The following is a 16121-nucleotide window of genomic DNA, read 5'->3' as shown; positions in this document are numbered from 1 at the left end:
TCAGGTTTGGTTGAGGTCTCTCGTAGTTGCTTCTATGCCAGTTGACATTCTCCACGCCCACGCCTGCGCCGCGCTTTCTCTGTCTCCTACGTCGTGTCCGTGGCTTTACTTCCCATCCCTTCCTCGCATTAATTGCACCGGCCTCCCCCTTCATCCTTCTTCCCTTTTTCTCCTTTCACTTCGCGATAACCTCGTCCCCCACTGTCGTCATCGCAGACCATTCTGTGAAGTTCTTTTGCTTCACCCTCACCTACATCCTCATCTTCACTTCCATCTGCACGGTGCTCATCACCAGCTTCCTCCCACACATACACATACACATACTCGCACACCCTCCCACGTGAACTCCCGCGCAATCAACATGTCGGACTGGACGTCGGGCATCATGCCACTGCACCAGGTGCACAAGGCTCCCTTCACCGTCGAGGCTCCTGGCTACGAGAAGATTCCTGGCGAAACCATTCCTCGACGTCATCCCAAGGCCAAGGACGGTCTCATCAACTATCCTGCTCCCGATGCCAGGACTGTCTTCCAGATCGCCGAGCGTAGTGCTCGACTCTACCCAAACCATCATGCTGTTGGTGCTCGCAAGTTGATCAAGATGCACAATGAGAAGAAGAAGATCAAGAAGAATGTTGATGGCGAGGTTCAGGAAGTCGAGAAGGAGTGGTCATACTTCGAGTTGACTGGCTTTGAATACCTTACTTACAAGCAGTATCTCGAGCGCGTTCTACAGATTGGTTCCGGTCTAAGGAAAGTCGGATTGACCAGCGAGGACAAGCTTCACGTTTTCGGCACTACCAGGTATGTTCAATCCCGATTGCCTCCTGTGATTATCTCTAAGTTTGGCCTGTAGCATTGGCTGGATCTCCACCTCCCACGCTGCTGCCTCTCAATCCATCTCGATCGTCACAGCATACGATACGCTCGGTCCCAGTGGCGTTGAACACTCTCTTGTGGAAACCAACTGCGCTGCCATGTATGTCGATTCGCAGCTTCTCAAGACTGCTTCAGAACCCATCAAGAAGTCTTCAGTCAAGGTCGTCATCGTCAACGACAGAACCATCTTTTCCAAGGGAGGCGAGCTCGAGAAGTTCAAGGCAGACCACCCTGACCTGAAAGTCATCACCCTCGAGGAGCTCCGCAAGCTCGGCGAAGAGAACCCTGTCGAGCCCAACCCGGCCAAGCCAGAAGACCTTTACTGCATCATGTACACTTCTGGTTCAACGGGTCTACCCAAGGGCGCTTGCATTACTCACGAAGCTCTCGTTGCTGGCAGTATGTAAACTTCCTACTTCGGTGCACTCACTTGACTAATCCACCCCACTTCAGTTACCAGCTTGTATACCTGTGTCGAAGAATGTGTAAGCGACAAGGAGTGCATTCTTGCCTACCTCCCCCTGGCCCATATCTTCGAAATGGCCCTCGAAAACCTGGTCATGTACATCGGTGGTACGCTCGGATACGGCAACCCTCGAACACTGTCGGATGCGTCGATGAAGAACTGTGCTGGTGATATGCGCGAGTTCAAGCCCACCGTCATGGTCGGTGTTCCTCAGATCTGGGAAACCGTCAGGAAGGGTATCACCGCCAAGTTGGAGGCTGCTAGCCCTCTTCTCAAGAACTTGTTCTGGGGTGCCTACAATTGGAAGGCATTTGCTTCCAAGAACAAGCTGCCATTCGCTGGGTTGTTCGACAGCCTCGTATTTGGCAAGGTCCGTGAATTGACAGGTGGTCGTATGCGCTTCACTATGAATGGCGCCAGTGGTATTTCTGACGGCACAAAGAATTTCATTTCGCTGGTCGTTGCTCCCATGTTGGCCGGTTATGGTCTCACTGAGACATGCGCCAATGGCTCGCTGGGCTGCCCGCTTGAGTTCTCTCCTGACGCCATTGGCCCTACTCCTTGTGCTTGCGACGTCAAGCTCGTTGCGCTCCCTGACTTGGGCTACTCCACCGAGGCCAAGGTTCCCCAGGGTGAGATCTGGATCAGGGGTCTGCCCGTTATGACCAAGTACTGGAACAACCCTGAGGAGACCGAGAAGGCTCTCACCCCTGATGGTTGGTTCAAGACCGGTGATATCGGAGAGTTCAATGAGCAAGGTCACCTCCGGGTTTTTGATCGTGTGAAGAACCTTGTCAAGATGCAAGGTGGCGAGTACATCGCTCTTGAGAAACTCGAGTCCGTGTACCGTGGCGTGCAGTCAGTAGGCAACGTCATGGTTCACGCTGACCCTGAGCACTCACGACCTATCGCTGTTATCATGCCGAATGAGAAGGTTATGCAAGATAAGGCCAAGGAGCTGGGCATTGATGAGCACAACCTCCATACCCTCCACACTAACCCCAAGATGGTGAGCTTTGTTCTCAAGGATCTTCAGACTGCTGCAAAGCGTGCTGGTTTGAGCGGTATGGAGACTGTCACTGGTGTATTGATCACAGACGAGGAATGGACCTCTGACAACGTAAGAACGCCCCTCTGCTTTCGTGCCGCCCATAAAATATGTTACTAACGCGTTTCAGGGACTTCTCACTGCTACTCAGAAGCTTAACCGACGAAAGATCACCGAGCACTTCAAGAAGGACATTGCTGCCACGCTCGAACGCTCGTAAATAACGATAGAATCGGATATGCAACGAAATTGCGGAACATCATGTTTTGAAGTTGAAACGATGGATACCAAGAGCGAACGAGGAACGAGAGAGTGTATCGACTTTTAGCTCGGTTTTGTTTTTAGTGTCTAATGTATTGTCGTGGCGTTGGCTCCAAGATATCTCGAAGGGAAATTTTGTAACGACACTGGAAGCTCCAGGTCATATTGTGCTTATTTCCAATACCCTGCTCTAATGCTACTACGTATCTCAAATCTGGTTTTGACGTGAGCCGATATTACTTCAATGCCCATCTGAGATTGACTGGTTAAAGGAAAACGACCGCGGCGACTGCAATGCCGAAACGGCACTGCCTAATTGACTTGCTGCTGCCTGGATGCCGTATCACAAGTACTTTACGTCCGCAGGGAACCTGAGTTGAATGTATAACCATAACAGCTAGTTGAAGCAAATCAAGTGTCGTTGGTATATAGATGAACATATAAAGGCTGCCTCCAACAAAGAGATTTCCCGTGCACCGAGCCATGAGTTGTAATTTATGAAGCCCCAAGCAGATATACTCAAAGATTCAGGCCACCCACTCCGTGCAATGCCTCGCGATACCAGCTTGCTAGATACAATACACGTGTGCTGAAAGGCGACCGAGAACATCTTTCAACATAACCTAGCAAAGCGTTATGGCCAAAAAAATAAGCAAACAAACATTTGCGCTAGAAAGCAAAGGACGATCGTTAAAAGGTTGGGCTTGGATGGGTAGTTGAGAGCTCCCAAGATTGGAGAGCTTGGAAGGCACAAGCAACACTTTGCCTGCATAACGTGGAAGAAGCATACGACGAAACCATGGTTGAATCTGTCATGGATCTTTTGAGCGTTTCGAGAACACGCCGTTGTTGTGGAAATAGACGAAGAAGCAGGGCATTCAACGGAATACCTAGATAGGAAAGACGGGCATTGTTAGTAGCCACACATAGAAATGTGGCAAGCTCAACGCATGCCCTTGCGGCGGAAGAAGACTAAGTACGGGACTTTATCTCGACCCGACTTGAAAACCTCTTCCTGAACATCATCGCGATCTCCACTCCCAATGCGAACCTTTGTCACACGGGTATCGTTACAGCAGTACCAAGCATAGGGGTCGTGAGACGTATAGTCGCGCACATACGCCAGGTAATGCCCGTTATTAATTTGACTGCCGGTGTGAATAATGACTGCGTAAGCCTCGTAGCGGAAGGGCCCTGTAAAGGAAGGGTCCATGGGATCGGTACCGGACGAAGACTCGCGAGCACCTCGAGGGAGGAAGTAGCGAGTGAAGTCGGTGTCGTTGAAGTCCCATGTGATAGGCGCAGTAGACTTGCGGGTGTCTCTTGTAGCCGGTTGGTAGTTGAAGCGGCGAAACGCGACGCAGAGTAGGGTGGGAAAGCGAGCAAATGAGAGACTCTGTTGAGCGTGAGTTGGGCGGCAGCAACGGGCGCAAGCAAAATCTTCAATAGGGCTGCTCGAGGCGTACTCGTCAAAAGCCTGCTCAAGAGTCATACCACGGCCCATGCCCACCGTAACGGTGATAAGATCGAAGGTGGTATACATGTAGGTACGTGTGCTACATTCGAGGCACTCGACAGTTGATAATTCAAGACCACGCCAGAAGCGGTCAACGATAGATTGGTTATATTCGAGGTGGTTGTTCCAGAACTGTATAGCGGCTTTTAACAGTGTTTGACGAGAAGTGTCCGGTTGTGGGATGTTGCCCTGTCGGTCTCGCCGTGTGTTGGTCTCGTCGTGGAGGTGTGTCAGAATGAAACTCATAAACTCCTGAGCGTCTTGTTGCTGAGATCCGCCGAACTGCTCAATACTCCGACTCTGTTCGCAAAGATGCCGCGAGTAGTCCTGTGGTCGAGTCAGCTTTATACTTATTTCTTGTCATTCCTTATCTTACCATGAGTGTTTGAGCCTTCATAATTTGAAACTTGCCCGAGTTCATCCAGTGGAACAGGTTCGAGATGATACGAATCATGAGTTGGGGATGGTCGATCTTTTCATCTTGTTTCCTCGGAGCCTTGTATTTGGTGACCCATTCCGAATTCGCCAGCATCTTACCGAAATCGGGCGAAGCAAGAAGGCTCTGAAGTGTGCTGTTTGCGTAGCACCAGTTATGAGGGTTGTTAAGCCCAGTGTAGAATTTGTTTGAATCACCCGTCAACTGGTGCTCCAAGGATTTCATGGTCGGCACTCTTGATGGTCGTGCGGGTACAACCGTGTTGTTGTTTCCGTAAAGCTCATTTTCATCACGCCCCTCAGTGAGGCCACTGTAGCTACGGCGTGGAAGAGCAGGCGCTGGTCTTGTGGGCGGCGAGGGCAAGTCTGTATATAGATCTACCTTGTGAGATAAGCCGTAGACTGCTCGGTTTTGCGGCTTTTCCTCTGGAGAAACCATCGACTCTTGTTCCAGGGACACTGGTGGGAATCTTCTCAGAAAGTCTTCTGTAGTACGTGTAAAATTCGGCGACGATGCTGTTTGCATATCATCATCATGCTTGAGTGTTTCTTGCCAGACTTTGACTTCGTCTGGTTTGAGAGGCTTGACGATATACTTGGACCTCACCCGCTCGATGCCTGATTGTCGGTTTCGGTTTCGGTCCAGTTGCCCTGATCTGCTCACGGCTGAAGTGGTCGATCCTAGTGACGCCTGTCCCATTAGGTCAATCCATGCATCTAGACCTCCTTCAAGCATCTTTGGCGTGTTCTTGAGTTCTTTCATATAGTTGAAATGAACTAGGGCGTGGTGGAGAGAGATGATTGCCATATCATCCTGATTTCGTGGTTGTCGAGGAAAATCTTTAGAGTCTTGATCATAGAAAACTACTAGATCGTAAAGATTACGCTGCTCAAAAAGAGACTGCTCCTGGTTGGGTGACAAGATCAAGCTTTCGGAAATATCGTCTGCGGAGGGGTTGTCTCTGAGCAAAATGCTAGGCTCAATGCATATTGTTGACGACGACAAGATATGTCCATCGTTGAAATCATCACGCATTCGAATATCTATTACCAGAATTCTGCCTTTGGCTTTCATGGCCTGGTACAACTCTTCAGGGGAAATGGTATGTCCATCAGGAATCTTGATGGGGCTGGTAAGATTACTCGGAGGGGCGGGAGGGATAGAGTTGTTGGAATAGCTTTGCGTTGGGGCGAAATAGTCAGGCTGCGACTGCGATGAGGCGTTAGGTGTCCCAGGGCCCGAAGCTGTCGAGGCTGTACGATACAAGCTGCGTGGTGTACTTGAGGGCGGCCTTGTTACTTCTCCTGAAATGCTACCACGGGCAGGACTGTAGATTGCATCGGGCATTTTGGGTAGAGTTGGCACACTTGTGTCAATGCCAACCTTCGGTGGTCGAGGAGGAGGCATCTCTCGAGGACCCATTGGTTTTGGAAGTGGTATGTGGTGTGTCTTGATACGAGGATCTTGCCCGGGCGATGCTTGCGGGCCTCTTAGGTTGGCGAATCTGGCAGCAAGATCTTGATTTACTGGCCTGGTTTCCTTTTGAACCCCCGTTCTAATAGCGTTCCCATGCAGAGACTGAGGTTTTGGTTGAATCATCGGCTTTGATCGAGCAGGAGAACCGTTAGTGACAGCCCCGTTAAAGCGAGGTTTTGACGGCGACATGGTTCCATCCGCTGTCAACCCTGACGGAGTTTGGGGCCGACTCCCCCCCTGCGATAAGTTCGACCGGACTATCCGTGGCTGTACGCCTGATCGTTTATTGTCTGCGATGATGTCTTGCTTGACTTTAGCATATATGGGATCCTGGTCGCTAATCTTGTTAAGCAGGTTCATATGAGCCCGTCTGAAATCCGCATGGTTGGCTTTGAGATCATGATAGTCGGGGTGTTTGGTGAGAATTTGAATTGCGATGATGGAGGCTCGTATGTATTCCTTCAGAGCAATGGCTGGTCTGCGAAAGTCTCGAGACATCTCGGCTTGTCGTAAGGCCGTTTCGGCCGTTTCGAGAAGCTTCCGGGCCGACATATTAGGGTCGAGGTCTTGAGGAGGAGCAATAACATCGTCTATATGTGGAAGTGAAGCCTTCGAGGGAGAGTCACCCCCTCGATGGCTAGTCGGTATTGAGCCATGATTGAATGCGCCTGGACTGCCCAAGGAGTGCGATCCTGCTGTAGCCACGCTGCTTGCCCGTGAATGGCCTAGAGAAGCCATGATGGCTTACTCTGCCGGAGCGAATTATACTATAAGGACGGTCGAAGGGTTCGGGTTCGTAAACTGGATGTAGGCTCAGCGTCAAATCGTGGAAAAGAGGTTCGAGGTTGTGGTTGCAAGGTATATCTCGACAGGGACGCAACCTTGGAGTGGCGGAGTATTAAGTCTTGACGTCTTGGCCTAGATTAGAAGGCGTGAACGTGCAGCATAACTCAAAAAGCGATTACTAAAAGAAACGCGACAAAGACACAGTCCTTCAGGAGACATCACCGAGGTGGTGGAGGAGGGATATTCTAATCGCCTCGGGACAAAGAAGTTGGTATAAAGGAGCCTCCTATGGTTGAGTTGAGTGTCCGGATGCCATGAGGTGAGGTGTCGGCACCTGTCTGTGGGGGAGGGTACCAATGAAGTCAGGGTCGACAGGTACCTGATAGGGAGCTGGACCCACCGCTACGACAAAGTATTGGTTGCTTATGTCTTTTTAGTACCCCTCATGGAGGTCTTTGTTCGCCCAGCGCATGAGCCACCTCGCTCGACTGTACTAAACCTATCTCCTCGGCGCCTACCTAGGTAGGTAGTTACGCCACATAAGAACCCTCTAGCTTCGTCATTCTCTCAAGAGACCAACAGCTTAGTGTGACCGCGCCCCTGCCCGCGCTGACGACAGGCCCTACGAGTATCGGTCTTCAGTGGGGTCCAGGCTTCCTCGAACTGGACTGCTGTGGAATCAATGATCGCTCTCGTCCAATCCGCGCCAGTTGAGCTAACTTTATGAGGGACCATTCTACGTAAGACCAAATAGCACCTGAACAGAGGCTGGGGTTCGTGATAGCCTGAACCAAGCTAGATGCTGAACCTCCATCAGTCATCAACAACCTCATCGTATCGTATCGCATCGCATCGCATAGCAGCCGCTCCGTCCTCACTTCCCGACAGTTTATATCGCCAAATCGAGAACCCGACCGCTCCAGTACTGGTTGACGTTTCCTCAGCGTACATCTCTCTTATTGATTGTTGGTGCCGAATTCAAGATGATGAGTTGGTGGTCGTCGTCCGCCAATACAGCGCTGGACGAGCAGATCGAGAAGGCCACGAGCAGCAGCCTGTACGTTATTGCCAGTTTACATCGCGATATCATCCGCTAACATGGTGTTCCAGTGAGGATATTGCTCTTAACCTCGAGATTTCCGATGTCATTAGATCCAAGACGGTCGCGCCCAAAGAGGCGATGCGCTCCCTTAAGAAGCGTATCGGCAACAAGAACCCAAACACCCAACTCAGCGCTTTAAACGTACGGCTTCTGCCATATCAATTGTAACCCTCCAAGCTGACTTTTTATCAGCTTACCGATACTTGTGTTAAAAATGGTGGATCGCACTTCCTTGCCGAAGTCGCATCACGAGAGTTTATGGACAACCTGGTGTCGCTTCTCCAAGCAGTTGGTGGTGCTGCTGTTAACGCCGATGTCAAATCAAAAATCCTCGAGCTTATACAATCATGGGCGGGTGCCACTGAGGGACGTTATGAACTTTCGTACATTGGCGAAGTGTACCGCACCTTGCAGCGTGACGGATATCAATTCCCTCCCAAGACATCAGTGGCTAGTAGTATGATTGACAGTAGCGCGGTAAGTATCACTACAAAAGCTCGACTTGGCGACAAGCTAATGGTATGTTAGCCCCCGGAATGGACCGATTCCGACGTGTGTATGAGATGTCGAACGCCCTTCACATTCACGAACCGAAAGCATCATTGCCGAAACTGCGGTAACTGTTTCGACCAGCAATGTTCCGCCAAGGTGGTTGCGCTCCCCCATCTCGGCATCATGGCGCCTGTACGAGTCGACGATGGATGTTATGCGAAACTGACCAACAAGGGACATAAACTCCCCAACCCGTCGCTTGATCGATCACCGACATACCCTCATAAGACACGCAGTACTTCCGCTATGCAGCCCCGGAATGCCCGAGTTGACGATGGGTTTGATGAGGATTTGAAAAAAGCACTAGCAATGAGTTTGGAGGAAGTCAAAACCCATTCCCACGGCTTTACTGGGCCTGTGCAAGCGTCTCATGTGACCGATGGCAATGCTTCGGTAGCGAAACAAGCAGAAGAGGAAGACGACGACCTCAAGGCCGCTATCGCCGCGTCCTTGGCTGATATGGAAGAGCAGAAAAAGAGGCACGCTACGGCACTCAAGGAGCAAACATCCAGCTCTGTCAATGCTTCTTCCTCCGCCAACTTTGTTCTCCCTAAGAACGATTACGAATTAACTCCAGTCGAAGCGGAGAATATCAACTTGTTTGCAACATTGGTAGATCGTCTTCAGACCCAGCCCCCAGGAACCATTCTTCGTGAACCTCAGATTCAGGAGCTCTATGACAGCATCGGTACATTGCGACCCAAGCTCGCCAGAACCTACGGAGAGACCATGAGCAAGCATGGTAAGTAAACCATCCTCCACAAGCGCCAATAACTAACACAGGCACAGACACATTACTTGATCTCCATGCCAAGCTCTCAACTGTTGTTCGTTATTACGACCGTATGCTGGAAGATCGACTTTCAAAGGCATACAGCCAGCAGAGTCTCGGTGGATACAACCTACCTCCAACTCACCAGCCTTCTGGCCCTTATCCTTCTATTTCTTCTCAAATGCCCAGCAATCCTGGTGCGGCGGAAAACTTTTACACTGGGCAACAACAAGCTAGCTACCAGGCTTCTCCTCAACACCAACATTACCAACAACCACCACACGCAACGCCTCAGCCTCAGTATCCTCCTTATGGATCTGCGCCGGAACCACAGCCCGGCCAATACCCCCCTCAACATGTTCAGGGATCCGATAGTTGGCAGAACAGGGCACCTTCGGCACCTCAAGACCAGTACCAGCAGCAGCAGCCACAAAACCCCCAACCACCGCAGGCGCCAGTCCCTAGCGACCCCAACGCCTCTTACTATTTCACACCTCAGCAGCCACAACAGGCCCCTCTCGGGCCATCTGCCCCGGGAGCGGCACCCGACGCTGCGCAGTCCCCGTATCCTAGCTTACAATCGCCATCGCAATACCCTGGAGGATCGGTGCCTGTTCCCTCGCAGCCTACGCCAGGCCAGACTCCGTCTCAGCCAGCACAGGCACCCCAGCAACCTGTTCAGTCCCCCCAACTGCAGCACTCCCAACCTCAGCAGCCTCAGATGGGCCAGCAAGCGCCTCCCCCGCAGCAGCAAGCATACTGGCAGCCTTCTATGCCACAACAGCATCAGCAGCCATCCGCAGCACCGCAGAATTGGGCGTATGGTGGTTACACGCAAGATTCATTCCCCTCGGTGCCACAGCAGGAACCTGCGAAACAGCCTGCCAAGGAGGAGGCCCTGATTGAGTTTTAAATTTGTACCAGATGGTAGCCAGGGAATTATGTTCACTTTCTTGGCGCTTGACTGACTATTGGTTGAGCAATGGCGTTTGAGTGGGATTGTTTGTCGTAGACGATCGGAAGGATGTGTTTCAGGACAGATCAAGGTTATGGCCCACGGTCAGGTGTGCTGATAGATAAGGAATTTGAACTGTGATACCATTCGATGTTTTGGCGCAACGTGCAGCGGGTTCCTGTGAAACGAGTCTCTTTGAAACCCTCTCGTCAGCATATTGATGGAACCACCGAGACTACATTTAGCAAAAACATCAGAGACGAAAACAATACACTGGTTCAATTGTCCAAAGAGAGGTTGAGAAACGAACGAGTAGGTGCATCCTATTGGGCAGTCTCATATGTGATTCTCGGCTCCTTGAGCAGTCTGCACTTACAATCACAGTCACAAAACTGGAGAATATACCCAACAAGTATTCAGGCGACCTGACTGACTGGCCACTCTGTTATGAATAAGCTACATAGGCTAATGCATCTCGGAAACCCCCCAGATCGGCCAATCGGTGAGCAATGGACATGCATGTCACGGCTCCGCTTAAACGGCAGGTTCCAATCGCCGGTCGTGATCATGACACTGGGCCACGTTGGGAGGTGTTTTGAGTCATTACATAGCAATTGTGGTGCAATCTTTCCCTGTTATTATACACCCTACCGTGATTCTTCTATATAAGAACCGTTTTATCTTTCCAGCCTATTTCTTCCTTTGACTGATTTTATGTACTATTCCAAACAATTTCCAAAATATCTCTCAGTTACTTACATCTTACTATCTTACAATATACATCACCATGGCGCCTACTATCCACCTCGTTCGTCACGCTCAAGGCGTCCACAATCTACCCAACGGTGATGACATTCCAGACCCTGACTTGACTCCCCTTGGCGAGGAACAGTGTGCTTCACTACGCGAAAAGTTCCCTTACCATGACAAGATTACCAAGCTCTTTGCTTCGCCTATGCGTCGCACAATTTACACTTGCTTCCTCGCCTTTGGCACCAAGGAGCTCAATCCAATCATCCCTTTGCCTATCTTACAGGAGGTTTCTGCCCTACCTTGCGATACTGGATCTCCAGTAACCACAGTGCAGGCTGAGTTCGCAGGTATCGCTGATTACTCCCAGGTAGAAGAGAATTGGACCGATAAGGGCCCTGAGAGCGAGTATTATCCTACGATCGAGAAGCTCGAAGTCCGCGGCCGGAAAGCTAGAAATGTTCTAAGGGATCTTGTGAGTGGTGATGAGCACATTGTTGTTGTGTCCCATGGAGGATTCTTGCACCTCTTGACTGATGACTGGTATGGTGTGCCAGAAGGACAACGTAAGTAGCAACTATATCCCACGTAGAGAAAGTATAGTTATCTGACATACTCTATAGCTAACTCCTGGTCAAACTGTGAGTTCCGGTCGTACCAGTTTGTTGATCCTACAGGCAAGGATGAGGATGCTGCGATGTTTGAGACTGCGGAAAGCTGGCGTCGACGTTGGGGCGATGCAAAGCCTCCTACTGCAGAAGAATCCCGCCGAGTGAAGCCTATTGCCCAAAAGGGCATGATGCCTATCTGGGGTATCATTTTGCCCAACTAAATTTCAGAAGCTGCATAGCATCGAGTTCACAACAACTCACAGCAAGCACTTCTTCGATATGGGCGGAACAGTACCATCAGCAAATGCATTATTTTGGCTAGATGCGCGTTCCCTCTAAACGAATTAGAACTCAGCTAAAGACTTTTGATATTGATTTCATTGGGTTTCTGTTGGCTTCTAGATAGTATTTCGATTAGCTTTAGGGTAGGCTGCGCATTCTTATGTTCATGAGGGATACTACTGGCCGTTAGACAGAGATAGACATAGAAACAAAAGGATTTTGTTCGATCGATTTTCATACACCTTGTCTAACCCGTAAAACAGATAAACGAAGTAGCACTTGTATCCCATGAAACTGACACGCCTTCAAAGCAATTTCCATCAACCCGCAAAATTGTCAGAGCAACTCCCTGGCTCATCCAGATCCTTTCTCCCAAGAGCATCCATAGCTCCCTGAATTTCCTTCCAGGTAGTAGTGCAGATCTCGAGTACCGTGATGCCCCAACCGGATTCTGATCTGGGGTCTGATCGCAACTTGCATCGACAAAAGCATTTCATGTGTGAGGATCGCGCCTTGAGTAGCTCCCGAGCTGCGCAATCGACAGGGCTCCCTGCCTCCTAGCCCAGGAGAGCACCATTAAGATAAGGCGGACATTCCTTGAGCAGGCTTCGGAAGCGAAAGTACTGCTTTTTGTGGAAGTTCTCGCGACTCGAGTAAACCACTCGAGCAAACAGTTCGAAGATGATCTTGGGTTGGTTTCGGAATATTTGTGCTTTAGCATCTAAGAGTTCCTGTAGATTGAAAAACGTTTTGAAGGGCTTTAACAATAAATGACCAGTAACTACTGTAGAAGTATGTGTTTTTGTGGGCGCTGACGATCGAGATTGGGAAGAGATCCACGTTTCTTGTTCAACGGTCCGTGATTCATGCTCGGGGATTTTGCTCCTGTTTGCAGTGGAAACCCCGATTGTTGACACAGGCTTTGGTTCCTGGCGTGCGTGTTCTTGTACCGCCCTCCAGTCTATTTCTTCTGGTAACGGGGTATATCTGATATTGGATTCTGGGATATATAAAGAAGAGCGAGGCGAGGAACGCTGCAGTTGCGGATCAAACTCGTCCGCTGATCGCGAATTTCGACTCCATGTGCGAAGAACACTTGATGGTGGCTGTTGGGGCTCTTGCTAAGTATCCTGCTTCAAAAGCTCATCCAGAGCATCTTCGTCAGATTGTTTCAGATCGAATTCATCTGTATCGTCCAGAGATAGCGAAGGTCCAGAGTGTTCAATGGAGACGGGTCCAGTGAGACTCTCGAGGTATTGGTCCAACTCCAGATCATCGAAAAGGTCGTCGTCATAAGGGTCTTTAAGCTCTGGTGGAGAGGGATCGAGGGGACTCTGAGAGAATTCCACGTTGGTCGAACGGAGTATTGCATCCAGTTTGAAACTAGACCCTGGGGATTCAGTAACGTCACTGCATGTGAGCTCTTGGGTTGATTTGTCGATGTTGGGCCGTTGACGTTTGAAGTTATCCGCGCAGGGTCCTGTGGTAAGTGACGTTTTGATGATTGCACCAGAGGACTGGGCCTGATCGACATATGTAAGTACTGGGAAAATGAAATCATACTCTGTACAGCCGGGTCGATCGCTTAACTTACATTGACAACTGAGGATTGTCGTTTGTATGCATATTCATTAGTTAGTCCCGCTTGTGAGAGGAACGGTGTAACGTCATTGGATTTATGCGCCAAAGCGTGGTGTCATAGCCATGTCAACGGGTGGATTGCTGAAATGTGGATTCTGGAGAGTTATAGTGATCTCTCAGAGGCCACAGCCTCTAAAGTGACGTTAGAAATGACGTTTCTTGCATAGAATGATAAGGGATTAGGTAGGTGTTGGGTCTTCTCGAATCTCGATGCAATTGTGATCTTCAAATGTCTTCATCGATAAGGTATCGCGCCTGCCTTTAGAGTACTGTCAGCCACGTCCACAACGACAAGCTCACAACGCACTTGCCACGTCTGTGACGTGTACCGCCACTTTTCAAAACCGGTTTAATCCCACGCGGACGACTTTGTCCGAAGGAAGGAGCAGAGAGAACAGAAGCAATTGGAAAATGCGGACCCGGGCCACAGGGTAGATACAGTGAAGAAAGATGCAATTCCTCGTGATCCTTTGCATGCATTTCTTGACAGCCGAACATGCTGGCTTTTGTAGAGTTTGACGGCTTAGCCCTTTTGGGAAGGACAAGGCTGTCCATTGGCCCAAGTAGCCATCAAAGTCCAGGATTGGATCTGTCGTATCCATGTAGTTGCAGAGCTATCTTCAGGAACGAACCCAACCCATGGATTTGAAAGCCGGCTGAATTCAAATGCACATAGCAAAAACCCCCCAATATTGAAGAATTTGGGTCACGATTCCGAATAGAAGCCATTGGGGGTGCCGGCAGTAGTCGTTGGGGGCGGGTACAGAAAATCCACCAACCAGGGGTTCAACTATTAAAAAAAAAAAAAGAAAAAAAAAGCATCGTAGCGTAGCAATAGTCATCTGAATGTGAACCACTGCATTTGAGCCTTCCGCACGAGCCAGTGCAGACAGCACGCGTCAAACAACCTGGTACATGTAGGTCTATGCCCACCCTCCGAGAGTCTGGACCGGTGGGCCCACCCCTTAAAGAAGGTTTCCGGGAGACAGAATTGAATTGAAAGAATGCTTGCCGGATTACTGCTTTTGTTTTAGGAGAACGTGGGGAGAACTATTTTGGGTTTGAGAGTTCGAAAAAGGTTCAGTAAACAGCTTTGAAAGTGTTTCACTTCTTCGTCAGCTTAATCTCAAATTGTCCTCCTGATGCGAGAATCAATTTCCCTTGAGTGGGCTTCAGCCCGTGGGAAGCAATTGATCCAAATGTCCCGTTGAATTAAACAGTGGATGAGACCCCCGAGGCCGGGGCTCCGCATCGTCCGCCTGACCTGCAAAGTGGGGTTGGGGTATTAGAAGTAAAGTGCCCCGCTAATTGATTGCAGAAGCCGACTGAAAATCAAACCTGCTTTTGATTTTGACCCGGCGATCGATCTCCCCAGGTCCTTGTCGAGGCACAGTAACACAACATCCAAGCCTAGCACCCAGCAAGCATCCCCAACACCCCGCTCTCCTTCCCTATCCGGATCTGGGCGTGGGCGTTAGACTGAGACTGACTGCTAACACAGTCGTCAGCATTGCACACACAATCGTTCCTTCCCTGCACATGTCAGTTTCTCTTTGACTCCAGCCGTTTGGGCGCCGGTCTCCCGCCCTGTCCATCCCCCGTGTCTAACTCACAATGGCATCCCGAGGCTCCCTCCGCCCTACCCTCCGCTGTTTCCCCCACCCTTCCCCTTGTTCCCCCTCGATCCTCAAGTCTTTATCAAGGCCGGCTTCCTCCCTCAATCGGCTACCTTCTTCATCTTCCATTCTATATTCCCCATCATCTACCAAGCATCATCCTTCATACCACTCCATCTTTATATACAAGAACAAGAACAACCTAGCTCCTTGGCTACCAACTCTATCACAACCTACTAGTAGAGCTCAGCAACAACATTCGACCTCTTCACCACATCATTTACTCTGCTAGGGACGGCTCCCTTGCCACGATATAACAAATCACGAACTCGCGAACACTTTGTCAACATTGTGTGCAAGGATGCAGTTTTCAACAACCAACGCACCCCATTGTCTGGTGCAAGACAGCTTCGACGACCTAAACCCCAAGGATTTCTTTAGACAAGAATTCAAGTCTAAGCGACCCCGAACTGCCGATATTCTTCTCGAGGAACTACCACAAGGTCTTGTTCAGGATGCTGAAGCAGCAGATCTTGCAGGAGATTTCTTCTCGGCCAAGCCTGAGTTAGAGTCAGACCACGAAGAACAACTCCCCGATGGAATCCAAGAGACCGAGGAAGAGAGACAGAAGCACTGGTTCGTCGGTAGCATTGACCAGGGCACAACATCAACCCGGTTCCTCATCTTCAATGGTCATGGTGAGCCTGTAGCCAGCCATCAGATGGAATTCGAGAACCTTTACCCTGCCTCTGGATGGCACGAGCATGACCCCATGACCCTTCTCGAGTCTGCCGAGATTTGCATTGAGAAGGCAACCGAGAAATTCTGTGCCCAAGGCCACAGTATTGAGGAAATTCGCTCTATTGGTATCACAAACCAGCGTGAAACCGCCGTTCAAGGGGACAACACAACTGGCGAGCCCCTTTACAATGCTGAGAGGGGCCTGACACTCGTACTTCTGCCCTCGTCCGG

The 16121-nt window shown here is 50.2% G+C and overlaps 6 protein-coding genes across 6 annotated transcripts in view; 4 read left to right on the top strand and 2 right to left on the bottom strand.

The window, feature by feature from the left end:
* The first annotated feature begins 115 nt into the window (after positions 1-115).
* On the top strand, positions 116-2834 carry FGSG_08543 (uncharacterized protein). Its single transcript, XM_011321910.1, has 4 exons — positions 116-804; positions 857-1278; positions 1333-2465; positions 2524-2834. Exons 1-4 carry the CDS (start codon positions 362-364, stop codon positions 2611-2613), a joined length of 2088 nt encoding a protein of 695 aa, XP_011320212.1. The 5' UTR covers positions 116-361; the 3' UTR covers positions 2614-2834.
* Positions 2835-3597: 763 nt separating this feature from the next.
* On the bottom strand, positions 3598-6820 carry FGSG_08544 (uncharacterized protein; the record flags this gene model as incomplete). The annotated part of the gene is made up of 2 exons (XM_011321909.1): positions 3598-4497; positions 4547-6820. The coding sequence occupies 2 exons, from the start codon at positions 6818-6820 to the stop codon at positions 3598-3600; spliced, it is 3174 nt and encodes a 1057-aa protein (XP_011320211.1).
* A 1031-nt stretch (positions 6821-7851) lies between these two features.
* FGSG_08545 (uncharacterized protein) lies at positions 7852-10207 on the top strand (the record flags this gene model as incomplete). Its single annotated transcript, XM_011321908.1, has 5 exons — positions 7852-7925; positions 7979-8111; positions 8163-8447; positions 8499-9264; positions 9312-10207. The coding sequence occupies 5 exons, from the start codon at positions 7852-7854 to the stop codon at positions 10205-10207; spliced, it is 2154 nt and encodes a 717-aa protein (XP_011320210.1).
* Positions 10208-11036: 829 nt separating this feature from the next.
* Positions 11037-11831, top strand: FGSG_08546 (uncharacterized protein; the record flags this gene model as incomplete). The annotated part of the gene is made up of 2 exons (XM_011321907.1): positions 11037-11565; positions 11623-11831. The coding sequence occupies 2 exons, from the start codon at positions 11037-11039 to the stop codon at positions 11829-11831; spliced, it is 738 nt and encodes a 245-aa protein (XP_011320209.1).
* Positions 11832-13013: 1182 nt separating this feature from the next.
* On the bottom strand, positions 13014-13518 carry FGSG_08547 (uncharacterized protein; the record flags this gene model as incomplete). The annotated part of the gene is made up of 3 exons (XM_011321906.1): positions 13014-13415; position 13456; positions 13487-13518. 3 exons carry the CDS (start codon positions 13516-13518, stop codon positions 13014-13016), a joined length of 435 nt encoding a protein of 144 aa, XP_011320208.1.
* Positions 13519-15510: 1992 nt separating this feature from the next.
* The window catches only part of FGSG_13343 (glycerol kinase), a gene marked incomplete at both ends in the record, with an annotated part of 1784 nt that continues 1173 nt past the window's right edge, over positions 15511-16121 (top strand). Inside the window, one exon of the mRNA XM_011321905.1 lies at positions 15511-16101. Coding sequence (XP_011320207.1) covers positions 15511-16101 — 591 coding nt within the window. The remainder of the gene's footprint in view (positions 16102-16121) is intronic.

Source organism: Fusarium graminearum, chromosome 2 (genome assembly GCF_000240135.3).
Source record: "Fusarium graminearum PH-1 chromosome 2, whole genome shotgun sequence".
NCBI lineage: Eukaryota > Fungi > Ascomycota > Sordariomycetes > Hypocreales > Nectriaceae > Fusarium > Fusarium graminearum.
This window is presented reverse-complemented; position numbering and strand designations above follow the sequence as displayed.